Source organism: Lissotriton helveticus, chromosome 2_1 (genome assembly GCF_964261635.1).
Source record: "Lissotriton helveticus chromosome 2_1, aLisHel1.1, whole genome shotgun sequence".
NCBI classification, from domain to species: domain Eukaryota; kingdom Metazoa; phylum Chordata; class Amphibia; order Caudata; family Salamandridae; genus Lissotriton; species Lissotriton helveticus.
In genome coordinates, this window is record NC_136059.1 from 934,438,297 (window position 1) to 934,466,169 (window position 27,873).

General features: G+C 47.1%; 1 protein-coding gene across 1 annotated transcript in view; it reads left to right on the top strand.

The window, feature by feature from the left end:
* The first annotated feature begins 2,196 nt into the window (after nt 1–2,196).
* LOC144819547 (cryptic protein-like) overlaps nt 2,197–27,873 on the top strand; it is a 30,341-nt gene continuing 4,664 nt past the window's right edge. Inside the window, exons 1-5 of the mRNA XM_078677387.1 lie at nt 2,197–2,255; nt 2,968–3,014; nt 3,139–3,321; nt 4,992–5,106; nt 5,526–5,638. Of these exons, the coding sequence (XP_078533513.1) occupies nt 2,215–2,255; nt 2,968–3,014; nt 3,139–3,321; nt 4,992–5,106; nt 5,526–5,638 (499 nt within the window). The 5' untranslated portion in view covers nt 2,197–2,214. The remainder of the gene's footprint in view (nt 2,256–2,967; nt 3,015–3,138; nt 3,322–4,991; nt 5,107–5,525; nt 5,639–27,873) is intronic.

Consider the following 27,873-nt stretch of genomic DNA (forward strand, 5'->3'; position numbering starts at 1 on the left):
CATAACCAACCGAATGAATAAATTCAGTGGTCTTATGGAAAATGCAAGTTAATGGACTACCTAATATTCCGGATTTTGTACATTTTGCCTTCCACATCATCTCATCTTATTGAAACTGACCAATGGGACAGAATGGTCTGATCAAATTGGTGATGTCAAGGGGTGTCACTCAGAAATTGATGGAGTATAATTCCCCAAAGTGCGGACAGGGGCAGTTCCTATCTTGCCCACTTTCTTGACCCACCTTATGGTACAGAGACAGATGATTTGGACTTCCAGAAACTAACGCGAACTGAGACATACTGTGTTTGCTGCAGGTTGGCATACTTGCGTAAGGGGAAGCTCTCTGGCTGGAAGGTTGCCAACAACATTTGTGGCATTTGATGCTGCTAAACGGACAGAGACAGACGATTATATTGCCAAACTGGAACTGGTCATTTGGCGATTACTGAACTTCCAATCTAGGGTTTCTATGGGTTTTGTGTACTTTAAATGCTGATTTTTCATGATTTAACCTCCCTCTTGGGACAGAGATTTCCTTTCTAAAACTTGATTCCTATAGCTTATTGATGCACATTAAAATCGATAAAACTGTATTCAATATGGCAATTTTTTCCTATAGCTATGATAAAGATACCAATTGAAATAACCACTCTGCTAATCTTGTTTCATTCATTTACTAGGGTCATTGGTGTCAGTCTGCCAACATCATTTGATCTGGAAAGCTGTTGCCCGATCTCAACCATTTTGGTATAAAAATAAAGCAAACTATTATCTTATTTCAAGTTCTCATATGGTAATCGTTCATCCCCTTAGTATTCCAATCCCTTTCAGCACAGAACAAGATCCATTGGAAGACCTAAGGGAAAATACTAATTTGGTAGCTGAGGTTATTCTGGGAAATTCATGCAGTAGTAAATTAGTATATGAGGCCCAACACGTTTGCTTTACAACTTCCACCACTCTTTCGTACTTCCTTTCTCTCTGCTCTGTCACTTGTTAATGTGGGATACATTCTTATACCCTTGATTACATTCTCCCACCATTTTCGTTACTGAATGGAAAGAGAAGGTCCTCGGTGGGAGAATATGGCTCTGTGCATATCTCCACATATCCAACCGTGAAAGTCTGTCCATGATATGGTGTACACCCACAAAGTTTTAACTTTCTGGGTGCTTACAAACAACTGCAATAATTTGTCATCACTGATTGTGCTTCTTAAACCCTTCAATGCACCAGCCTCGGTCGCGCTGTGCTGGTGACGGAGTGGTTCCGTCACGACCCGCTCGGCGCGCCTGCGTGGCGCTGATTTCGCGCCTACGCGGTGCGTTCCACTGAGCGGGCGGGGCCGTGATGGAACCGCTCCGTCACAAGCACAGCGCGCCCGAGGCTCGTGACGGAGCGGTTCCGTCACGAGCATGGGAGCGCCGCGCGTCCTCCCCTCTCCCCTACCGCTGCGGCGGAATTGCCGCCGCAGCAAAGGTGTTAACAGAATGACAGAGAGTGAGAGAGAGAGAGAGAGAGAGAGAGAGAGAGAGGAAATGTGTGTGTGTGTATGTTTGTGTGCATGAAAGTACTCATCTATTCCTGTAATAATGTATTCATTCAACCAGTGATCATTTGAGTATTTACTTGCCCGTCAATACACACACATTCGCCAATCAATGAAGAAGGGCTTTCAATTGCTTTTTTATTTTATTTTATTTTTTAAGAGGGGGTCTGTTGGCTTTATCAATGAGTTCTATGATGGTTGCTACTATTTAGGAAATAATTGTTTTCTGTCTTGTTTCAGTGCCTAGCCTATCTATCCATTTTACATTTTACGCGTAGATTTCAATAGTTGTTCCCAAACTAGCACCCAGGTGTTTCCGCTGCACAGCTGGGCCCCAGCTGAACTCTGCATGTGCAAAAGGAAAGTAAACTGCAAGCGTCCTGTGAAGGCTCCACCCCTAGTGAGCAGCGCGTGTGAGCAGGAGGGGAGGGCACAGAAGTGCCCAGGGATGAAAGAAACTGCTGCTGGATGTCAGAGAGTCGCATCAGGAGCTACAGGGAGGCAGAGTGGCGGTGACCTCGCGTTGTTCCTTGGAGTGCCAAGCATCGCTGGAGCATGGGGCGGTAGCTCCAGCCCAGCCGTGGCTATGCATCTAACGGTCCTTCCAGCCGTAGAGACTTGTTTCCTGTGGCGCTGCTGGGAGAGGCGACCTGCACCAACATATGGTGACTGAGAAAATGCCCAGTGGGCTGTCGGCTGTTAGGTAAGACTCCTATAAGGTATTTATAGAATGTTAATGAGAAGGTTTGCCTGGAAATCACGGAAATTGAATTACCGCTCAGAATCTGCGAGAATCTTGCGGTATATGGACTTAGTGGTAGAGGATAGTAAACTACCAGACGCGCTGCACGTGAGTATGAAGGCGCTTAAATGCGAAGATTGGATAACGGAATCAGCCAGAGGACCGCGCGCTGGCGAAGACCTCGCAATACCTTTGTAAAAGTATTGAGTAAACTATGAATCAAGCTCCAAGTAGCCAAGTAGTAAGCGGAAATTGGGGTGGTCCCGCTCACCTTTTAAGAAACTTGGGACAGATTTACAAGCCCATTGCGCCACTTTTGCGTCATTTTTACATGGGGAAAGTGACGCAAAAGTGGCGCAAGGGGCTTGTAAATTTGGCCCTTGGTACATAAGAGTCGTAAGACGAACGTAAAACGAATGAAGTGGACTGTTTTTAATAAACAGTGACACAAATATAAGTCCCAAAACTCCGCGAGCACTCTTGAAAAGTCGCAGTTGTGACTTCATGCATGCGTTCATGGGGCCTTATTTATGAAGGACTTGCGCCGCTGGTGCGTCACTTTTAACATGGGAAAAAGTGACGCACCGGCGGCGCAAGTCCTTCATAAATAAGGCCCATGGCTTTTCCATTATCACTTCTTTACCCTTCCTCCCTTTATTTCTCCCGCTTGTAGGTTAGTTACAGTGACCCTCGCCCTGCTGGTCTTTCGTTTCGGAAAAGGTATGTGTAAACCCTTCACTTGTGGTCATGTGCAGGCCCTGGGGCAGTTGTAGACACCGGCTAACGGTTTCTGTGCTCTTTCAAGGGAGTGAGAAAGAGAGAGCGGTTTCTGTGCTCTTTCAAGGGAGTGAGAAAGAGAGAGCCGAGGAGGCCGCCCAGGAGAGACTGAACTCGACACACAGGAGGCCGCAGCCAGCCAGGGACGCCGCCAGCTTTCTGGAAGCCTTCAACGACCTGAACCAGAGCTCGGAGGGGAAGAAGCCGCAGCACCAGGGGGCGCTGCTCCCCTTCACGGGCCTTACACAGAGTGAGTGCATGCGGCACCCCCGCCAACCGCGCGCGCTACCCGCTCCCTGGCGCTATACTGGCTGGTATAGGAGCTATAACAACAACTTTGCCGATACAATACTTTGGAGGGTGGCATCCGAAAAATAAATAGTCGCAACCTTTGATTTTAGTTTTTATAAAAAATCGTTTAATGAAAAGGAGAGACTACTTTATGCCTGAAAGAAACCAAGTCCCAATAGTCACAAATCTTTTAAACACGGTGACATTGGCGATCAAAGTCTTTAGCTAAAAAAAAACCATACTTTTTAGGTCTTGCACTTATCACATTTCTGAATTTCCTGATAATATTGAATAAAATACTATGTAGGAAGCATTATACATTCATAAGTTTAGGGAGGTACATACAGCTGTGATTCGGCAAACCTTCCAAATCTTGTACATTGGTGACGAGGGTTTTTTTGACATTGACAGATAAGGTACGTTTGAATTTGGCATTTACAGTCATGTGAATAGATAAAAAAAAATTCTGAAGGTGAAAGCTTGAAATTGGTCCTTTTCTATTTATTTACAAAAAGGGGCTGTAAAACGAGGGAGCAGACACCCCCAATAAAAATGTTCTGAAACTGGGTGAAACTTGCACGCTGGTGGCCCGCATATACAATCCGAAGGATGTAACTATGCAACCCAACCATTGCACTGATTAAAAACAAATCATTGGTCTAATTAATATATAACAGAACACAGGTTAACACAGAACACGAAACTGAAGAATGTATACCGTGGTATTGTTAATATTTCAAAATGTTATCATCTTTGATGGCAAACCGTCACCAACAGTGTCATCCAGGCGTAATCTAAAATAGCGCTAACATAGGGAATGCACGTAGTCTAAGCACTTTATAATAAAACGATGAACATATCACATTATTATGTAGTAGCAATGTTCTGTGTCCTCTATTGCATTAGCCCGAGGGTTATATTCTGAAAAAGAGAGGGAGAAAGGAAGTAGTGGAAATTCCAGTTGACCAATTACAAGTGGTTCGTATTTAATACTGTTGCTAGTGCACGCTGAACTGCTTTGATGAATCCTGTAGCAGCCTCTTGGAACTGCAGTGCTCTTTTTGACTTCTGGTGGTATTTTTTAAACATTAGAACTTCTTTGTTTCTGTTCGACAGAACGATTATAGTCTAATGTCCTAACGTCCTTGTGGTACACTGGACATAACAGCATCCACTTTCAACTGTTTATCTTGAATTTCCTCCATGGAAATAAAAATGCTGAGATATATCGACATTTCTGGGTTAGGAGAGTCTTTCCGCTGATTTGTAAGAGCTATCATGTATGAAAATACAGTTTTAGAACTTTATATCAAATGCAGGCCTAGCCTTGAACTTTATGTCAAAATAAGTCAAAAATGTGAAGCTCCCCAAAAGATGAGGAAGGGCTGGGGTGTTTCCTCTTGGCCAGTTGCTAATCCTTAGTAGTTTGTATTTAATCCTAGAGTAAACAAAGCTGGCTTAACTGAGCAAACACTTGTAACAGGCAGCTAATTTGATTGCGGCAGAGGGCAATAAAACAAGGCCTCTCGGGGAACCCTGGTGGAAGGGGTGGGAGGGGCTGCCAAAATGTCACTGTGATGCGAAGTCAGCACTGCCTTCTTAGTAAAGAGGAACACATTTTCTCTGCAGGCAACAAATTGAACAGGCACTGTTGCCAGAATGGGGGCACCTGCATCCTGGGGACTTTCTGCGCATGCCCGCAGCACTTTACGGGACGGCACTGCGAACACGACGAGCGAAAGAGGTACAGACATACAGTGCGTGGCTCTGTCTCCTTTAAATCTATGTTTGACCAGTGTAACCTGGATTGTTTTCTTCCTTGTGACTTCTCGGGTGTTTGGGGATACCAAGAAAGAGATTGCGTTCTTCACAAGAATTATATGATTTTGTGTTACATTTCTATGCGATTTTAGTAACTTTTGAATGCAATTATGATTGTTTAGGTGACGTGAGAAGCAGGCATTAGCAGCTAACTTGTTTATGTGAAGGCCAGGGCGCGTGCCAACCACTGCGAGCGAGTTTCCATCAATACTTGTTGCCCGTGGGGAGGGAGGCTCACTCTTCTGTGTAGTTCATAGTTTTTTCAGGCAGGTCACAAATTGTGTACTTCTTATACGTTTTCTTGTATAGATAGTTGCAAAGCCTTTCATCTTTGTCTTACAGGATGTGTGGAGCCAAGATTGAGCATGGAGCCTGGGTGTTCAAAGGTTGTCAGTGGTGCAGATGTGGCTATGGGAAGCTGTACTGCTTCACAGAAAGTTCTCGGGACAATTGTGGTAAGAAATGTCCTCCCTGATTTTTTCAAGGGAGTTGTGTATTTGCTATATAGCCATAACCAGAAAGACCCGTTTACTTACTAGTATAATTGTAAATGTGGGTGTACTTGTAAAGCGCACTGCGACTCCATGGAGTATCCTGGCGCTGAAGACCGCTGGGGAACCCGTCCTGGTTTTCCCTGTGAGATGGACCCTTTCTGGGTATCTCCAAGGTGAAACCAGGCATCCGCGGCGTCTGTGGGGGGCCGTTGTAGAGATGAGGCAAGCTTAATGCCCAGTTCCCTGGTTAGAGTAGGCACCGAGGCGAGAATTATCGAGTCTGTTTTGACCCTGGTCCACGACCCTGCCGCGTCGGGAATTGAACCCTGGTCCCGGGCCGTTCTCTGCTTACGGGTCTGCCTCCTCTAACCAGTGAGCCACACCTCTCCACATTCGACCATTGATTTATTACTTTATTGCTGGCATTGCTTGGAAGTTGTCAACATTTCCAGATTAAATAATTCACTGTTGCACTGTGGAGAAAATATGTTTTTGGTACCTGATTGTTACATGAACACACTCTGTAAGAGAGGCTGCAGCAACAGAACAGAGAACATAATGTAACCAAAGCGGTGCAGTGTTAGCACTGTGGACCCCATTTCTGTACCCGCCAAAGGGAGAAGCTTGAGCGGGATCCCCAGACACAGATTCCGAAAATATAGATCTCACTTATGTGCTGTCACCCATCAAATATTTCCAATCCCTGAGTTAAAGGTAGAGGATGGTAACATTGTATGATGCTTCCAAGGACCTCCACTTCATAGCCAGTTTCTTCCTGGATAACGATTCTGTGTCTCTGAAGTGCGTGTGATCCCACCTCTCACATCACATATAATGGTAACAGTTTGGAAGGCTAAGATGCGATTTCAGAAGCTCAGCAACACAGCAATATCATCCAAGAAGGCCCAAGCAATGAAGACTGTGGCACCCATGGTGTAAATTATAGCTTTTTAAGATGAGAGATTATAAAATGCATAGAATTATTCAAAATTTGGGGGTCTGTAGATGTGTGCCTGGTCTTGCGCCCGTCCACGTGTGGGTTTGCGTTTCGATCGTGAGCCTTCCCCAGCCTCCGTTTTCCATAGTCCCTCACTTACTGGCGTCAGAGCAGCAGCCCCATGGAAGAGCATCTCTCGTACATGTGTCCGGAGGGATTGTGTGTTGATCAACGAATCATCTTGACAAAAGGGAGCTGGTGGCAGGGTTCAGGCAATATGAACATTACAGTAGTAGTTCATGGTAACTGAAGGGGGTATTGTGGAATGGCCAGAGGTTCCAGAGGGTGAGCATGAGGCTGCTGTGCGCTAGAGGGTTTTTTGGGAGCTACACCAGGGTTTATGTTAGGGCATATTTACATAACTTCTATTCTTCTTGAAGCAAGGAGGGGTAACAGGAGGAGGAATGGTGACAAAGTAACAGGGAAGCCGGAAAAGAAGAGAGGGAATGAGTGAATATGAAATTGGAATGAGGGTATTAAATGCCAGGTTGATGTTTGTATGCCACTTTGACCACCTTCCTAAACACTGAAGTGGAATAGATTGGGAGAAAAGGAGGGGACTAGAGCAAAGAAAGGAGATATTAGTGGAGAGGGGCATGGTGTTTTATTTTGGTGTTTGTACAAGGCTTATAGAAGCACTGAGATGCTTAAAAGTGCCAAGAGAATTGGAAGGAGCAGACATGAAACGGGAAGAAGAATCAGTGAAGGTGACAATGGAATTATATTAGGTACTCAAGAAGGCACAAAGGTAGATATTACACATGACATAGCAATGATTTAGGCCAACGAAAAGTATGACTCCATTAAAAAAAGTTAGAAGTAGAAAGGAAAGTATAGCTCGGGATGCGGACAGAAATGCCTCTAGAACCAGGTCCCAAGCACTATATAAAATAATATATTGGGTCCTCTGCACAGTATGCACTTGGGAACAACGGGGAGTGGGGAAGGTAACCTGCATTCATTTCTTGACCCTAAAGACTGGGGTTTTGGTCAGGGTGAAGTTGATGAAATTGATTTACTCGGGTCACCTTGAAGAAAAAATAGCTTCATGAAGATGGTTACTTTTTAGAAGAAAACAAGAGGTGATCCTATCTAATTAAATTAGTTTTTTGTTCCATAGTAAATACCAGATAAACGTCTTTAAGCAAGAAAATCTTCCAACAAAAATGGTTGCTGAATAATTCTCTTCCAAACCCCTAGTGCAAAGGTGTATGAAGGACATACATCCCACAAATTCATAAGATGCAAAAAATTTATGATTGCTTGACTAACTTCTAATATAACTGCAGTGCACCACATAGCCATACCTGTCATCCTATTATCATTTATCACAGTGCCAACCAAGCACACTGATATACACACTGCATCCTGTCCATATATGGGGCAGGTGGTAAGTCTCTTGTCTGCCCATAGAGACTTCCATGATAAAAACACACAATCAGAACACAGTATCCAGAGGGGCAGGAAGCCAAAGGTGTAGTGTAGGGTTATATGACCCCCTACAAAGACTGGAGCAGCAGGAGGTAGAGATTCTAATTTGACTTTAAGGGAGAAACACTCTTGAGGTCAGATCCCACAATCAAAATAGAGGTTTTGCCACAAAGGTACAAGATAAAGCTGAGGGTTGCAAGTTCTAATCCCCAAAAGGAGTACTTTCTTCTTTGGCTCATCCCATCCACAGACTTAAACATCAAAAGTGCCAAAGTGCCTTTAGAAATGATGAATGCTCCACTATATAAAAGTTCTGTGACAACATAATGCATGAAGACTTTGCAAGCAGACAGGGCTGACTATAGCTTGTGAGAATAGGCTGACAGAAGGCGTCAGTCCCGCCGTCCAGTACCCAGGTGCTCTGCCCAGTTAGTCGCAGGCTCCAAACCTGGTAATGGTGGAGTTGGGCTGGAGACATACAGATCTGGAAAGAATTGCTTCGATGGTTTGTGTATGGCAGACAGTTGTGATAAGGCCAAAAACCCTTGCCAATTGGCCCCAAAAGGTGCTCCAAATGTCTAGGTCCCAGAATAGTACAGAACTGTGGAACAATACAAAGAGCTTTCAGGCAGCATAATCTTCTTGTGTGTAAAGAACTAACTTTGTCTTTACAGCATAGAAATAGACTTCTGCCCTATTTTTTCCCGTACTCTACCTATTTAGGGTTTACTGAGCTCGGGCTTTCTCCTCAATAAGTATTTTCACAATGTGCGCTCTATTTATTTGATAAGACTACAAGCTATTTCTTTTTAAGTTCATGCTCTTCTTTTAAAGACGTTTTATAGCACGAACTTGACCCGAAGGTATCTACCAGAGCGCTTTACATGAGCACCAGTTGCGTTACACAAGGACAGATCCATTTTTGTTAGGCACAGTGAGATTAAGTGATTTGCTCAGATTCACAGGCACATTGCTGAAGTACTGACCAGTGAAGTGCTGTGTTATACTTTTCCTACATTATATCATCGCTGTTTAGATTTATACCAGGAAGAAGGAAAATATAGGCTTCCTGGTTTACCTTACTGGTGATGTTCCTACCTCTGAAGGCTTTCCAAGGACCGTGGGCAATCCTCTGCTGCCAATCGACAGCAGAGGACACACCTGTATGTCTCTGGGCTCAGACTACGCCGGGGAGGTGAGTGCGCATGTTGGGAAAATGAAATGGCAATGAAATATTTTCATTTCCATTATATTTTTCCTGTGAGGCTTTAACAGCTTAAGTGAGTTTAGGCACGGTACCCGATGGTCTGGTAATCTGGGTCCTGCAAAAAATTAATTAGTAGTGCCTTGGCCTCTTCTGTCTGCGGCTTCCAGACAAAAACACAAATAAGGCTCTAAAAGAATAACAGGGAAGGGCTGAGAGACGAGATTAATGGGATGGAAAGTGCATCAAGTTTAGTGAAGGGGACTGAAAGAAATGAAAACGTCTATAAAGGACAGAGAGCAGCAAATATAATGTATTGGGATGAGGAAGGTAAGAAAGAAAAAATGTGAGGAAAGAAAGATTGTCTTTAGAAACTGGAAAGGAAGAAGGGAAGACAATCATTTCAATCATTGTTTGCAGACACGTGCTCTCTCCCACTGTTACATGTGCAATCTATTGAGGAATGTATTTTAAATATTCTTGCTTGGTCTATATGTCCAGGCCCATGACGAATTATTGGAAAGGAAAGAGTTGTATGCAAATACTGCACACTGGTAATGTTTGGCATGCCAACTCCTTTCACATACAGTAAAGCAATCCGGGAGTATGACTGAAAAATTGGTGGAAGGAGGTGTGACCTCTAGCACAAGGGCCAGAGGGCTGTGGCCACAGATGGCCCAGCTTCAAAGGGGCTGCCACCTTAGATAGGCAAATGTGCATCACACTGGAGCTTTCCCCTTCCCCTGTACAGGCAGACAGATGGGCATCTCTTCTGGAGGGATGGAGAGGAGGATTAATTTCAGAACTGGAGGTAGGCTAATTATAATGGACACACCTCAAGAGCATGCCCATGTTGTGTCCCAGGGAAGAAGGGTCCCAACATCTTGGATTTGGGTAGAGATGAACTGTGGGATAGTTTAGTGCCAACCCCACAGAAAATGATCTAAAAGCAGGTAGGGCTGACCCGTAGGAATGGTAGGCCAATTGGCTAATAAATCATTCCCACCCTCAAACTAGAAATTGGCATAACAATGGCACCCCTGGCTTCCAGCCTCAAAATACTGCTGGACTTGGAAAGAAGAAAAGAAGGAATGCACCTGCAGAACCAGTGGGCTACAGAAAGGCTGCAGCCGCAGAACCTACTGATCCAAGACAGGATTTCAGAAAGAAAAGGGCTGCACTTGCTGTTGAACCGATGGAGAGAGAGAGACCCCCAAGGGGCTGGACCTGCTCCCAGTCCTGCCAAAACATATTGAGTGGTCTCCAAGTGCTATCTGTTTAGCCTTTTGTTAATCTTCAGGGACACAAAACCTGAGAAAGCCTGCATCTGCAAAGTGTCCAGATGACCAGTTTGCCCTGGACTTGCCTTGGACTTAAAATGTTTAGCTGAGAGCTCAATTTCTTGTCCTTAAGAGGCCCCTCTCAGGTCCCGGACCCTTGGCTAGTGCTGGAGTGGACTCTTTCTCACCACAATCAATCAATCAGGACATTTGTTAAGCGCGCTACATATCCGTGAGGGTCTGAAGGCGCTGGGGAGGGGGGGAGGCTGCAACTGATAAAAGAGCCAGGTCTTGAGAAGTCTTCTGAAGGCCAGTAGATCTTGGGTCTGCCATAGGTTGGTGGGGAGGGTGTTCCAGGTCTTGGCAGCGAGGTGGGAGAAGGATCTGCTGCCGGCGGTCGTTCTTTGGATGCGGGGGACTGTGGCGAGGGTGAGGCCGGCGGAGCAGAGCTTGTGGGTAGGGGTGTAGAAGCTGAGTCGTCTGTTGAGGTACGCTGGGTCGGCATTATGGAGGTCCTTGTGTGCGTGGATGAGGAGCTTGAAGGTTATCCTCTTGTTGATGGGGAGCCAGTGTAGGTCTCTCAGGTGGGGTGTGGTGTGGCTGCGGTTGGGGATGCCGAGGATCAGTCACACCGAGGCATTCTGGATGCGTTGCAGCTGTCTCAGGAGCTTGGTTGACGTTCCTGCATAGAGGGCGTTTCTGTAGTCCAGCCTGCTGGTGACGAGGGCCTGGGTGACTGTTCTTCTAGTTTCGGTGGGGATCCACTTGAAGATCCTGCTGAGCATTAAGGGTGTTGAAGCAGGAAGATGAGACGGCGTTGACCTGTTTAGACATGGAGAGGGTGGAGTCGAGGATGACCCCCAGGTTGCGTGCGTGGTCGGTGGGTGTCGGGGCTGTTCCCAGTGATGTTGGCCACCAGGAGTCGTCCCAGGCTGAAGGGCTGAAGCCGAGGATGAGGACCTCCATCTTTTCCGAGTTCAGCTTCAGTCGGCTGTTCTTCATCCATTCAGCGACAGCCTTCATTCCTTCTTGGAGGTTGGTTTTGGCGGTGTGAGGGTCTTTGGTGAGGGAGATGATCAGCTGGGTGTCGTCGGCGTAGGAGATGATTTTGAGGTCGTGCTGTCTGGCGACGTGGGCGAGGGGTGCCAAGTAGATGTTGAACAGCATTGGGCTTAGGGAAGAGCCCTAGGGTACGCCGCAGATGATCTCGGTGGCGGTGGAGCAGAAGGGTGGGAGGCGGACGCACTGACTGCCGGAGAGGAATGATGTGGTCCAGTCCAGGGCCATCTCTTGGATCCCGGCGCTGTGTAGGCATGTTCGTAGTGTGCGGTGGCAGACCGTGTCGAAGGCAAATGACAAGTCCAGGAGGATGAGGGCTGCTGTTTCCCAGTTGTCGAGCAGGTTTCTGAGGTCGGCGGCGGCGGCGATGAGGGCGGTTTCGGTGCTGTGGTTGCTGCAGAAACCGGACTGGGATGGGTCCAGGATGTTGTTGTCCTCGAGGTTGCGGGTCAGTTGTTTGTTGACGATTTTCTCTGTGACTTTAGCCGGGAACGGGAGCAGGGAGATGGGATGGAAGTTCTTGATGTCCTTGGGGTCCGCCTTGGGCTTCTTGATTAAGGCGTTGATCTTGGCGTGCTTCCAGCTCCCCAGGAAGGTTGCTGTCTTGAAGGAAATGTTGATAGCTTTCCGGAGATGGGGAGCAATGATTGTGCTGGCTTTGTTGAAGACGTGGTGTGGGCATGGGTCAGACGGGGATCCAGAATGGACGGAGTTCATGATCTTTATGGTGTCGTCGTTGATGTTGGACCAGGCAATCAGGCGGCTGGTGGTCGCGGGGGTGGAGGTCTCGGTGGTTGGCGGGGGAGTCGTGGCATTGAAGCTGTCGTGGATGTCGGCGATCTTGTGGTGGAAGAAGGTGGCAAGTGAATGAATGAAATGGCATTTATCATGCGCAGCTATGCCCAATGGGCGTCAAGGCGCCTAAATCAAATAACTAGCTGTCAGTAGTCAGAAACAGAACTTACTGGTATGCTCCAATAAAAAGCCAAGTTTTCAATGACTTCCTAAAAAGATCAAGAGAAGGCAATGCTTTGATCTCAAGGGGGAGTGAATTCCACATCTGGGGTGCCAGAATGGAGAAAGCTTTGCTCCCCCATCTAGCCTTCTTGGCTCGAGGGATTACCAGTTGATTGAGCTCACTAGAGCGCAGGCATCTCTTCGGGACATATCTGGTAAGTAGGGATCCAAGGGCATCAGCCGGGCCTGCACTTAACGCCTTGTATGTTAAACAGAGAAGTTTGAACGTAATCCTTGAGGGAATAGGGAGCCAGTGGAGATTCTTCCTCGCCAAGGTCATAGATGACAGCCAAGGCAGGGCCAGGGCAAAGCGTGCTGCCGCATTTTGTATAACCTGCAGGCGCTGCAGAAGGCCCTTGTTGGCCCCGGCATAGAGTGAATTGCAATAATCCAGCCTTGAGCCAACAAGGGCGATCACCACCTGTTTCCGTGCCTGTAAGGAAAGATAATGAACAATCCTTTTCAGGGTCCTAATGACACCCCAACAGGTAGCCACCGTTCGATTGACCTGAAGCTCCATAGAGAGCTGGGTGTCAAAGATGACACCAAGGTTCCTGGCAGATTGTGTAGGTGTGGGGCAGATGCCTAACAGAGGAGGCCACCACTCACCTGACCACATGCCCTGGTCCTTGCCAAAGACCAGGACCTCTGTCTTGTCCCCGTTCAACTTTAGGGAGTTGGAAATCATCCACTCTGCAACAAGTTGCATGCAGGCTCTAAAGTTTGACGCGGCTTCAGTCACAGAGTGAGTCGCACAGGTGCTACGAAGGGGGGATGTCGTTGGTTTTGGAGCTGAGGTTGGAGAGTTCCTTCACTATGCTGAAGAGCTCTTTGCTGTTGTGTGCATTGTTATCCAGGCGGTCCTTGAAAGCGGTCCTCTTGGTGGTTGTGATGAGTTGATGGGGTCTGCGGGTGGCGTTCTTGAGGGCTGTGTATTTGTCTGCTGATCGTTCGCGGAGCCAGTTCTTCTCCGATTTCCGGCATGTACGCTTGGAGGCCTGGAGGTCTTCAGTGAACCAGGTGGCTTTCTTGCTGGGGTGTCTGTTGGAGGATGTCTTGAGTGGAGTGAGAGTGTTGGTGAAGTTGTCGATCCACTGTCGGAGGTTGAGGGCGGTGGTGTTGGGTTCGGTGGGGTCAGCTGGTGGGCTCTGAGAGAGAGTGGTGACTAGCTTCTCTTTGGTGACTTTGCCCCAGCAGCGACGAGGCATCTGTTGGGTGCGGTGGAGTGTGGTGGGTTTCCTGAAGGTGAAATGGACGCAGCGGTGGTCGGTCCAGTGGGGTTCGGTGGTGTGGTTGAAGAAGACGTGAAGGCTTGCAGAAAAGATGGGGTCAAGTGTGTGACCAGAGGCATGGGTGGGTGTTGCCACAAGCTGTCTGAGTCAGAGGTTGGCGAGGTTGTCGATCAGGGTGGCTGAGTTGACGTTGTTGTTGTTCTCGAGGTGGAAGTTCAGGTCCCCGAGGAGGATGTAGTCTGTGGAGGCGAGGGTGTGGATGCTGATGAGGTTGGCGATGGAGTCGCTGAACTGTGGTCTGGGTCCAGGGGGTCTGTAGATCAGGGTTCCTCTGAGGGTGGTGTTGGGGTCGGTGTGGATCTGGAAGTGCAGGTGTTCGGCGGTGCTGAGGGTGTCGTCGGTGTTGGTCGAGACTCTGAGGGTGTTCTTGTGGATGATGGCGATTCCACCTCCTACTCCATTGGTGCGGTCTTTGCGGGAGATCTTGTAGTCTTCCGGGATGGCTATGGCGATGTCGGGTGCTGAGGCGGGGTTCAGCCAGGGCTCCGTTAGAAAGGCGACGTCCGTGGCGGTTGAGTCGAGGAGGTCCCAGAGTTCGACGGCGTGTTTGCGGGCAGAGCGAGTGTTGAGGAGAATGCATCTCAGGTAGTTGGTAGGTAGGACTTCAACTTGCCAACTTAAGGCAAAAGATAATGATTCCAGATCTGAAGCTCAAAGACTACTGTCACTTGGCCGTTTTTGAGTAACCTTAACGTTGCTGAGAACCAAGGCTTTCCTCAGACACCTGGCTTTGTCAATCCATCAGCGTCAAACCCAAGGCCAGACTCAAGCTACCGACCTCACTGTCAACAAGAAATAAGAACCAGAAAAGTTTTTAAGTGCAAAAGTAAAATCTTGATGGTGAGAGTATACATTTCCAGAAAGAAAATAATTATATTTACTAAGCTGTTAGGCCCAAAATGTATTCCAGTGTCTGCTCAGGTCTCTCTTTAAAGACAGGAACTTATCAAAACCATCACAATGTTAGCTGTAGATGAGCAAGCACAACCATAAAACTGGACTTTTAGTAAGTAACTTTTTTGAAGAAAAAACAAGCAGACCTGGTAGACGTTCCTAGTGCCAGAAGCTAAAATTCTGGGATTAAACAGCAGGGGAAGATGGCCAAGAACCTTGCGACGAATAAGGAAATCAATGCGTGCATTTAACCCCTTCAGCACGGCGTGAATTGCGCTCTGTGCTGAAGGTTCTATTGAGCGGGCGGGGCCGTGACGGAGCGGTTCCGTCATAAGCACAGCCCTACCAGTGCTCATGACGGAACCCCTCTGTCATGAGCACCGAAGGGGTTAAGGAAATGAATGCATGTGCACATACATCACTTGCAAGTGTCTACTTATAGGTTATTCAAACAAGAAATGACATCACAGGAAAAGACTCAACTTCCTCATATAGAATTAATTCTCTGGACAGACCACAATCTGGGCAAGGGCAGTTTAACGGGCCTCTCCATGCCCCTTTCCTGAAAAGCTTGGATTCAGTTTGGCAAATGAAGAAGAAGCCCAAGTTTGAATCATTTGCCCAGTGCTAAACTCTGCAGCCCTGCCACTGCCCTTCAAACTGGTGCTTCCTATGGCTAACAGAATATCCTTTTGGTTGACCATGAGTGTGGAAACACGATTGCAGTCTAGGCAACAAGGAAATGTAACCACATGCTGAGTGTGATGTCATGTAGCATGTTGCCTGTCTGCATGAGGAGCACACCGTGTTTCTCCTGAACACTTGCAATCTCTGGTTAGCTCTCTGCAAAGATGTAACAAAACATTTGAATGAGACAGACAACTGAATGGTGAATTATCCTTAGGGGTAAGATGTGTCTTGGAACACTCAACAGTGGTGTGTTGCCTACACCCAGATGGACCAGTGCCCGTTCAACACTTTTGGGGTTACCTTCTGATAGTGATGGCTTCACTTTGTGGAGCCCTGTCGGATAACGCCAAATGATCTTGGTCTTCTTTGCAATGTGTGGACCGAAACAGAGTGTATCAATCTAAAATCCTCTAAACTTGGTAACCTGTTATTAATATGTCCATATTAATTTTACTAAATTTACTGGACACAATTCTGCTTGCAGGTTCTGTAAAAATAAAAATGTGAGTCAGGTTCAGCTTGAGGTAAGCAATAGACATCCAGGCTTGAATGCTTGTGGGATTGTTCTTCAGCCATTCAATGGCATGGTCAGTGATGCGGAGTGTCCTCTGCGTATTAAAGTATTCAGACATCCAAGGCCATTAGGATTCACACAGGCTCCATGTTCGATTGAAAAGTCACTACTAAGAGGATGGAACCTAGTAATGTGCCATTTGGTACAAGGAATGGGTTGGAACTGGGAGAACTAATCTGGACCAGTTGGACTTTGTTCCACTAGTACATCTCAACCCACGACAGGATGATGCCATCAAAGCTCATGCGAAGTGTGAGAGTGTCAAGTAGGGTTTGATAGAAAGTAGTACTGAAGGTTAGGGAGAAGTCACACAGGAAGAGAATACATTGCCATTGTCTGATCTCAAAAGATGTCATTGGTTACTTAGATGGTCACTGTCTCCAAGCTGTAATGTTATCTGAATCTAAACTCATAGTAAGGCAGGAGAGCATTGCTGTTAATGTTATGGAGCAGGTTTGCTATTTCTTCCCAATAAATGCCAGATTTGTTAATGACAGGTTGTTTGTGAAGTCAAAAGGATCCTTCTGGTGAAATCTATTGGGTTTCAAGATCTTCTTGGAAGGTGTCCAGGGAAAAGGACTCAATGATGATGTTCATTAGTGATGTTTATGATTCTCCAGATACTTCCTTTAAAAGTGTTTGCCGGGTGAAATCATTCTCATAGGGTATGGTCTTCATGGAGTGGGGCACATTTATTAGATCTTCTTTTAAAACACTGCGGAAGGTGGGCCATTTGGGTGTGGCTCATGGTAGAATTATAGTGGGGATGTTAGGAGTGTGTGTGTGCAGTCAATGTGTTGTCAGAATTTGTGTGTTTGGTCCTTGAAGAAAACAGATATCAATCGCTAAGAACTTCTTTCTGGTTTCAGCGAGTGATTGACTGTATTGAAGAGTGTCCTGTGTTTGCAGGAGGTTTCCCTAGTGGTCTCTTTAACACCATTCCTGTAACACACAGCTTTAGCCTCTGTGATCAGCTGCCTCTGGGCGGTATGGAGCTATTTCAAAGAAGTTATCTTCTTTTCCCTTTGGGTGCTTCTTCACTTCTTTTCTGGCCGTCCAATACTTAATTTAGAGTTGATTTCCTGGTTTTACCAAGGTATTACTGGTTTAACTCTAATTGAGCGTGGCTTTGCCAGCGAATGGGTAACCACTATTGCCTGTGAAGTGTTTTTAAATCCAAGCAGAATCTTGACATCTTTGTCCAAGTCAAGTGAAGCTGCCGGGGGTGTCAGGCCATTACGGAGAGTGTGTGGGGGGAGTTCCTGAAGGAGCTGCTCACCTTCATCGTGAGCTTGGGTTGTCCTCAGAGAGATGGGTAGGTGAAGATCAGGTCAATGGAGATGGTGATAATTTGCCTTGATATCACAGGAAGTTCACTGCTTGAATTCTGCCTGTGGTTGGTGAATGGTACAATTACTGTAATAAATTAGTTTGACTGGGTTTTGTTTGGGGCAGGGATTTCTCTGTGCATTACTATGTCCATGCCCTGATCACTAAAATGAATTTTACCTATTTCAAATTAACTATGAAATTCATTTTGGACACAATTAAAAGTATGGTTTATGTAAAAATAAACTAAGTGCATTAAAAGAGTAACATGCGTGCATGTTCTGGCTTTGGCGAAGTCACACACAGGGAAACCTAGTAAAATGATCCGTCTGTGATCTATAATAAGAAGTCTTGTGATAGTTCCAAAATGCTTGTCTACTCTGACTTGGTGGACGAGTCATATTCGTAATACAACCTCCTGGAGCATCATAAGCTTCAACTGAAAATAGGGAATACAATGGCTACTCATGACTTATTTTCTTTGTTTGCAGCATTTGTAATGTGTATGTTTATTTGCTGAACATGCTACATTTTGGCTGATTCCGTGTGCTGTGCATATTGAAGTATCGTGTGGAAAAAGTAAATTAATGATTATCTTGCGTGCATCAAATCTATCAATCTAATTGTGTTATGATGGGATTTCAGCATACTGCACTGCTGTTTTGTTGTAGATAAGACCATATGAAACATCCTGCAGAGGTGCTGATGGGTCAACTTGTGAATTTCAAAATAACCCAGAGTTTCCCTACCGCAGGATTACTTTAACTTGTAAATTTAGTGGGCCCTTTAACGCTAATGATTAGCGGGATGGGGGTAGTACTGGATCAGTTACCAACTCACTCGTAATAGGGTTCTTACTGTGGGAAGGAGAGGATTTTAGATGGGTGAGTAGGAGAATGTGTTTTGTTTGTAGGAAGCCCTTGTTTGCAGATGTTTTGGGGCTTTGCCTCCTAGGCAATTATCAAAATCTTTGAGGGCTAGCAGTTAACTAGCAAGGTAAGGTTTCTTTCCATAAGACATGGAAGTAGTGATTCGAAAACACCAGTGCATGTTCTTGATGGATCCTACAGTCTGCCCCCTCCCTAAAGCCAGTGTATGGCATCCTGATGGTGCAATAGTGGAGTAAGCAATCCTGCTGGATTTAGGCATCATGGAGGCTTCAGGCAGGATCACTTTGTTTACAACCCCAGGTGATTCTTGTTGAAGGGGAGCTGTTTGGAGTGGAGTCCGGAAATTTGATTGTGTCACGTTTACTGTTAGCATCAGAGTTGAGCTGTGTTTTTTAATTTGAATTTTACACATAAACAATAAGTAATGTGGCTCCCAGGGCACACGTCCCACAAAAACAAGTGGGGGAACTGACCAAGTTAGGCAGTATGCAAGTGACATCATGATGCGTGTCAACACAGCACATGACGTCACAACTTGTGAATGGCATCACAGGAAGTGAGTGACCTCACTGGAAGACTCTGCATTAGGATGAGTAGCACTATAAAAGAAATAAAATAGTGCTATTTATATTGTTATTTGGGTAAATTCTGGGACAGGCCACCCCATCTGACATTCTTACAGTGCCTTCACTTATATAGATGTAAAAACAGGTCAGGGACAACCAATATTTGCCCTGCGGTATCGCCTCTTTAACCCACAAAATATTAATCAATGAAGAGGCAGGCGCTGGAGACTGGAAGGCAGGAAACAAGGTTTATTCTCTCCGGAGGAGAACACATCAGTTCGGACAGCCAGTATCGTCACGAGGTGCTCTAACCGCATCTCTGAGGCCTGGCCTCTTATACACAGTTTATGAATTTTATTGCAGGTAACACATTCTTGTAATGCTTTGAAGTATGAAAGGACATCCTCGGAATCTCCCCTTCAGGCCCGTTCCCACACAAATTTACAGTTGAAGTCCCCACCCCGGTCACAATAGGTGATGATTCTCGCGCAGCTGGACATTCCGCCGATTCACGGAATGTGTGGGGTTGATCGGATCTCATAGGGTGGGGGCTTTGATCAATTCGAGGGAAGCTTCCTACTGTACGGGGAGGGGGGCAATAAACAATATCCGCAGGGCCAGGTGGCGGCCTGGGAACGAGGAAGACAAAACGGGCGCACAGGAAAAGGGGTTTGTATCAAAGGGCCTGGGACCATGAAAGGAATGAAGGGAGGTGTCGCGCTGGGAACAGGATGGGGTTCTGAGGTAGAGCTGCGCTGGAGAGGGGTTTATGACCCAAGGCATGTGAGAGTGGGGGGGAGGGAGGGGGGGTGGCCTGTGCGTGGGGGCTTGTGAGGGCGAAGGGCTGTGCTGGGGGCCAGGAGCATGCAGAGGGTGGTTCTGATCGAGGCACCTAAAATGGCGGGTGCGCACGACAAAAAGTGTGGCATCAGGGGAAAAGGCAAGATGGCGCAGATAATGTTTACCAAAACCGTACTAATTTTCCACAGTCCTCCCTTTAACATTTCCAAGACATCTTGCTGGCCTATTTCCTATCCATGTCTACTGTGGTGGTCATAAGTAAAGAAGTAGGTACCCAGGTGAAGGAGCTATAAACATAACATTTAAAATCTTTCGTCTTAGGAGGCGGGTCTATCGATAAGCTCGTTTGCAGGAAAGTCATAGTAATGCAATATCAGACAAAAACGATTCTGTAGTGAGAGCATTGAGTACATTTCATAGATGCTTATAGTCATTCGGAATGTGAACTGATAGGTTATTATATATGTAAGTTCTTTTCATGTTTGGTTGGAACATAATCAATACGATGGTGGCTGGGAGAGAAAAGAGACGTAGTAAAAACGATAATCAGGGGTGTCATTGTTCGAAGGGGAAGTCCTATTGTCATGGACCATTATTAGTGAGTTCTCAGCATTCTTTGTCGTCTTCTGTTGGCACTGTGGAGCACCGGCGGTGGAGCTATGTGTCCAGCTCTATTCTAGGTCCCGCGTTGCAGGGCATGACCTTTTCCTCGCTTTCCTGGTCAAAAAGGTCCTTTTCGCCCTGTGTCCTTTCGAGTCGATTGTCAAAGAGTTCAGGTGGGAGAAGAGAGCGTGTGAATAGTCCTTAGGGTAGGTCGGAGGAAAAGGGGATGGAGCAGGGCCAGATCGGGAACAGACCAGGGGGACGGAAAATTTCAGGTAGGCGGGCCCATGACCGAGTTCAGAGAGCGGGGACTTTTCGGCACACGTTGATCGTCGAGCAGGGGCATCAGGTCAGCCCTTTCCTCTCAGTTTGTCGAAAACAGTGCCTCGTCCTGCAGCTCCTTACTGTCGCGGTCTCGCCTTGGCCAATGTCGCAGATGTTCCACAATCTGTAGTCAGGCCGCGTGCTCCCACATCCGGTCTTTCTCTCCTCCGACAGTGGTACCCTTAAATGAGTTTGAAAAGACAGTCTTTAGAGAATTGGCAGAGGAAGGTAATCACATAAGTCTATTTCTCTCCCAGCTCCAAGCTACTGAGAAACATCCGTTACATTGGGGTTCACAACCAACATATAAATAATTGATGATGGGCTTTGCTGGATTTTCCTATGACTTTCCTTCGTAACTATTTCTTTGGTGTCTGTTGGTATTACATTCATTGTCTTGGTACGAGATCTGATACCTATTCATTGCATTTTGCTTATTACAGTTACGTCAGTTCTTCTGGCAGAGACCCACTTTCCTAGTACGAGCCTTACGAGGCTATACCGTTCTCCAGGGCTTTATATTTTACGAAAAAGTGCAACGTGCTATCACCATGGTCTGATAGGTATCTTTCTGAGGAACGAGCATAGGCTAAACATTTTCCATTCTATCAATGCATCCTACCTTTCAGCTAAACATTTTCTTTCACCAGGGTTCATTGCAACAATTTCTTCATTTCGGTCTAATCTTAACTTTGCAAACATCATTCTAATTCCTACATAGTCTCTTACAACCTGACTACTTCATTAAAAACCGGGGTCTTATGGAAAACAACTAGGAACATAGCAAACTGGGGTGAGGGACTATCGTCTTGCTTTGTGTCATGAGGGCGTTATCTAGCAGAAGGCCACAGTTCAGTTGGTAAGCGTTCAGTGACATTTCTCGAATTCTAAACTCTGTAGCTTGCTCATTGACAAATCATTTCTAGGAACAAGGGCTGGCCTGTGTTAGTTGCAAGTCGACCCATCTCTTACAACCGGGGGTGAGGGACATTTATTCAAACTCTCGTCCGGGGCAGCTGATACAAAACTGGGGCGTTCTGGGAAGATGGGGATGTTTCGATCACTTTTACTGTTTGGGTATTGAGACACTTCGGGACGGGGGGGTCGTGTTACCTGAGGCAGTTTTATCATAAAAGCCACTGACATGTAGTTCCCTTATTACGGGTCAGATTAGGGAACCTCAGTCGTCTTACCTGTCCTTTCCTTTTCGGCCAATTTTAGGTTTTCATCAATATTTAGTAGAAAGGAGAGGCAGTAACATGGCACCAAAGTGATTTTATCTAAGACAAATTCGTGCAAATACTTGCGGTATTTGGAGCCAATTGGGTGGATGTTTCCCAATTTGGAGTCAGTCGTTAGGGAGAGTGAGAGTGTGGAAGAGAGAGAGAGAGAGAGAGAGAGAGAGAGAGAGAGAGAGAGAGAGAGAGAGAGAGAGAGAGAGAGAGAGATGTGCAACAATAGGCTAAATAGTACACGTGCAACATAGGGAGCGGCCGTGTATTAAGATAGGCTATTCAGCGCATTAACCAACACGAGACATCACGGGTCTGTGTTAGAACTTTGAAAGCATGCAGTTTGGGACGGACGAGCATTAGGTTGGGTACAGGGGACATGCAATGAGTAAAAGGCACCATTGTGTCGCACTTCTCGCACTCTCGGTCCTTTGACTAGTTGAGTCAACGCTTCAGTCGCATAAAAACATTTTCTCATAGTTTCAGACATACGTGACATGTGCCCATTCACGCAACACGGATTAGGGGTGATCGTGTTTCATCGTTTCATACAACTTATTGGTCCTGTCGTTACAAGAGCAGTTTGTGGGTGTGCTTAGGTGCCACCTTGCAGCGTTAGTCCGCTCCATGTATCAGACATGGCGAAGTTTCAGATCTTCTCCATACCTCAGTCGTGATTCCAATGTAACCTGTAGAGGGAGGAAAAGAGGGGAAGGGAGGGGGACAACATTCGGGCATATCAAATGTACGGGCACGAAAATCCTTTACTTACCACCTACTCGTCTTATCTCCTCGGGATATAATCCCTGGGGGCTTGGTTTCTGAAGCCAGGGGGGCATCAGTGTGGCAAGGATGGCGGGCGATAGGTAGTTCATGAGGGAAACGGTCCGAGTGTGACATCATAGGCCGTGTATAGGGAAACGTTAAAGAAAATCAGAAGCGCTTAGTGCGAGGTATCTAGTTTGTAGATGTATCTAGCTATCGGGGTCCTTAAATCCCTTTCAACGCTGTGATGTCCTAAGGCACATCAGCTCTTCGGCCAACCCTGTTCCCTAGTGTCTTCGAGTACCATACCTTTATAACATTCTATCATTTACACCACTTCACTTTACCCGTCCTCAGAAGTCGAGGTCCTTCTCCATGCGTTAGTTCCTAAGCCAGTCGCATATTCGGGGGCAGAGTATCGTGCCTTAGATTCGATCCTCAATCCGGGGCTGAGCAACCGTCTTTTAATAACCTTAAAAAGAGAACAAAGCAAAGCGCACAGAAAAAAACTCTCCCGCTGATCCCATATTTTACAAAAAGCATGCAATACCCATTTCATAGTTTGGAAAACCTTTATTTGCACAATCGTTCAGCATGTAGATATGACAGTGCAATCGTATTTGGCCGGACACGGCAATGGCTAAAGTGCGTACAGTGGGGGGGCTATTTTGTAGCATTAAAAACATGCAAAAAGGTTTATTTCATTCATTTGCAGGGAACTAAAAACGTCTATCAATAGTTGAGGGATCAAGGGGCATTCATTTCATAATTGGAAGCACAGTCGGACTAGTTGCAATCAAATTTCCTATATGTATACCGTGGGCGTGTGTCATAAGCGAGGTTACGTATCGGTTACGGTAATATCATAATAGATCGTACATAGAAATCAACATTTTAACGGGATCCTTTTACATGTTTGCCAAGTGAAGTATACAAACGAGCATATACATATCTCAGAACATCAAGTTTTATTAGCTAAAAACACCACGAGGTGTTCGTAAGTTCCTATTGATACCGGCGCCATTTTGGACGAGGCCGGGTTAGTCCGAAAGTAGCATCAGGAAAAATGTTTTCCACAACCGGCGGTTGGACCAGAGTCCCTTTCGGCAGTTCAGAAAGACTTGTGCTAACAGAAGGAGTGGCTATGTCATGCTTATTTCGTTAGCGATCAAGGCAGTTGTTCCTCGCCGGAAGCCTGTAGGGGCCGAGGGCTCCTGGGACTTTTGTAGAATCTTCAAGGCTGTGGAGATGCTGTCGGAGGTGGGGGCTCGTGCCTCGGTGGGCAAGCGTCCGAGTTACACTGCTGGTCAGAGTTACTTTAGCGGCCTAGACCCGCCTTCCAGGGGGCCCGGACGCCATTTTGAGGCCCTGCAGCAACCGCCCTTCGTCGAGTCTGCAGGAGTGGAAGAGACCTTTTTGGGGTGAAAAGATGGAACACCGTGCCGTAGGAGCAGGACATTCGGCTAGGGTGCAGCTGTGGCGCCCCCACCTGGGGGGGCGAGGGAGACTCGTTCGCACCGTCTCCCTCTCCCGGTGCACTCCACGCTGCTCTATTTCATGGGCATGCATGATGCCCACTCCACATCCCGTGCTCCACAAGTCCCATGTCCAGTGCTGCGGAAGTATGGCCACCTGCGGCGCATGTTCGGTGCTGCGCAAGTATGGGTGCAGCCGTTGCATGTTCGGTGCTGCGCAAGTATGGGCGCAGCCGTCGCATGTTCGGTGCTGCGCAAATATGGGCGCCACAGTGCATGTTCCGTGCTGCGCAAATATGGGCGCCACAGTGCATGTTCCGTGCTGCGCAAATATGGGCGCCGCCTGGCTGGAGGATTTCGGCGCCGGGCCGGGGCTGGGAAACCTCCTATCCAGGGAGGTGGGAGAGGCCCGTCCGCGTCGCCTCTCCCTCTCAGCCCAACCTGGACCAATTTCAGCGGAGGTATTTGTGATGGCCGGACTGGGGCTGGGAAACCTCCTATCCGAGGAGGTGGGAGAGGTCCGTCCGCGTCGCCTCTCCCTCCCAGCCCACCCCACGAGGAAGAGGATGGGACAGCCATTTCATGCCGGGCCCGTGGTGCCTCCTGGATATCCCACTGGGGATTAGATCGATGGCTGTCAGCAGGCCCCGCCCCACACGTGCTGTGTGTTTCACCTTCCGGATGGGCGTGACCGGTGACCTGCGGCATTTCGGGAACTTCCGGAGTGGGGGTAGGTATTTTGTTTGGACAGGCATGTCTGGGTAATGGGGGGTTGTCTATGCTGGCCTGTAATTGCTCCCCTTTTTTACAGAGTGGGGGGCAGCAGAGAGTAATCAGTCCCATCGCACTCGAAGTTTGAGCTCATTAATGGAATGTATACTAATCTGTCCGAGACTACTCTGTGTATTGTTTCTGTAGGTTATCCGAAAAGGGTGGCTTTTTTTTTTTTTGTTAGGGAACAGTAGCGGTAGTACGGGGTTCGTCACCGGGTAACTTAGAGCTGGACTGGGTTTTCCGTCTTAGCGTTGTTCGATCTATGAGGACTCAAACATGTCGCTGAAATCGGTCTGGCGAAATCTGTGCCATCGGGCATAATCAAACGTGGTGGTTCTATCTGGCCTGTCCGTGTCAGTCCGATTCATCTTTGTTTCACGCCTTTTCCCTTTCTGTCGGCCTGTTATTTCTGTCGGCCCTCTGCTCTTACCCTCGTTCAGTAGAGTCGGGCATTGGGCTTTCCAGTGCCCGGAACATTTACAAAAAAGCACATTGGTTTTGCCTTAAGTCTGGTCGTCCTGTGTGTAGTGTCGGGGGATTACTTTCGGGTCGTTGTGTCTTGGGGTTGTCCTGTCGATATATTCCTCTACCTACTCTGACTTCGTCTCTTTTCTTTCGTTGCATTGCTTCTTTGCGCCACATACCGAGACTGTCGAGCATAATAGGCGTTGTCTTATTACTACAAAGGGCTATTTCCAACGTTTCTATTTTATCAAGATCGAAGGATCCTATCAGTGGCCACTGTTTCTCTTGATTTTCTTTGGTACACTTGTGCCATAGCTTACTATAGGCTATGGTAACTAATCCATATTTTGTGAACATGTCTTTATTAGGGGTGCCTTCCAGCGGAGCTAGATGGTCTACCTCTAATAAACGGTCCGGGCTGAACCAACTACCAATCAGTGGGGAGAAGACAGACATGACGGCTCGCAACGAGGACAAAAAGTCAGCACTGCCTATCTTATCACTGCGTGCAAAGACTAGACAGAATATTTCTATTCTACGTTGTTTGCAGGCAGTGAATACCTCATGAACCAATAACAAAACAATCAATAAACAACCAGTGGGGAGAATAAGTAGGCCCGCAAAAGGTCTGCGTCCTCTACCCTTTCACTATCTGCAAAGAGGAACCTGTTCTTTCTTGTTTGCAGACAGAGAATCTCCAGAAAACAATCCGCGAACAGTAGTTCGGGGTCAAAAACAGTTAATCAGTGTGGGAGAGGGAAATCTCCCGAAAACAATCCGTGAACAAATAATCAATCAGTGGGGGAGAAAGATAGGCACGCTGGCTGCGTTACCTATCCTTCACTGTTTGCAAAGAGAAAGAGCCTGTTGTTTCTCCGTTTGCAGACAGTGAATCTCCAAATAAGTCAACAAAGAGTAATACTAGTATTTTCTGAACAATTAAACAATCATTTCGCAATTCGTCGTGTCTACGCGACCTTACCCGGACCGTATGGACAGTTTCTTATCTTCCGAATCCAGCGCCCGATCGTCCTCTTTTCCTCGTATTCCTCGCGGCACTCCTGATGGTTCCCAGTCAGGACCGTAGATCACTCGAGAGAGGTCTGTTCGGAACCAGTGAAGTTCGGATGATCGGCTGCCAGGCGAGGGTCTATTGGGCAAGAGCTCTCCCGATCGTTGCAGTCGTTCACTCCGTCGTCAGGACCACTCCCACTGGATCCACGAGTCACTGATGGGCCCCACGTTGGGCGCCAATTGTAAAAACAGGTCAGGGACAACCAATATTTGCCCGGCGGTATCGCCTCTTTAACCCACAAAATATTAATCAATGAAGAGGCAGGCGCTGGAGACTGGAAGGCAGGAAACAAGGTTTATTCTCTCCGGAGGAGAACACATCAGTTCGGACAGCCAGTATCGTCACGAGGTGCTTTAACCGCATCTCTGAGGCCTGGCCTCTTATACACAGTTTATGAATTTTATTGCAGGTAACACATTCTTGTAATGCTTTGAAGTATGAAAGGACATCCTCGGAATCTCCCCTTCAGGCCCGTTCCCACACACATTTACAGTTGAAGTCCCCACCCCGGTCACAATAGGTGATGATTCTCGCGCAGCTGGACATTCCGCCGATTCACGGAATGTGTGGGGTTGATCGGATCTCATAGGGTGGGGGCTTTGATCAATTCGAGGGAAGCTTCCTACTGTACGGGGAGGGGGGCAATAAACAATATCCGCAGGGCCAGGTGGCGGCCTGGGAACGAGGAAGACAAAACGGGCGCACAGGAAAAGGGGTTTGTATCAAAGGGCCTGGGACCATGAAAGGAATGAAGGGAGGTGTCGCGCTGGGAACAGGATGGGGTTCTGAGGTAGAGCTGCGCTGGAGAGGGGTTTATGACCCAAGGCATGTGAGAGTGGGGGGGGGGTGGCCTGTGAGTGGGGGCTTGTGAGGGCGAAGGGCTGTGCTGGGGGCCAGGAGCATGCAGAGGGTGGTTCTGATCGAGGCACCTAAAATGGCGGGTGCGCACGACAAAAAGTGTGGCATCAGGGGAAAAGGCAAGATGGCGCAGATAATGTTTACCAAAACCGTACTAATTTTCCACAGTAAAGGTAAAAAGCATGCATCTCTTAAGTATCTGTGAAGAGATAACAAGCTGTGTGCCTTTATTTCCTCTCCTGTGCATTTGCATTTGAGTGAGAGGTTCTAAGCCGCCTCCAGTCTGATTCTCGATCAAAAGTAGGCCTGATGCCCCCTTAACCTCTGCCTTCATCTTTGGCACAGCTGGAGGTGTCAAAAAAAGCCCCCTAGCTGCCTGCAAGTTGCTGCCGAGAATGAAAAGCAGAAAACGTGCAGGAGCTGATGAACGTGTCCCAGTGTCTGAAAATGACACTGGGACAAGTTCAACATATTTCTTTGGGGTCCAACTTCTTGGCAGGGGGGACGGCATCCACCCTGTGAAAATAGTGGGTGGGTGCCGTGGACCCGCGTGTACCCCGACTCATGCCCTGGGGGCTCCTAAAAGGACTAGAGGGAAATT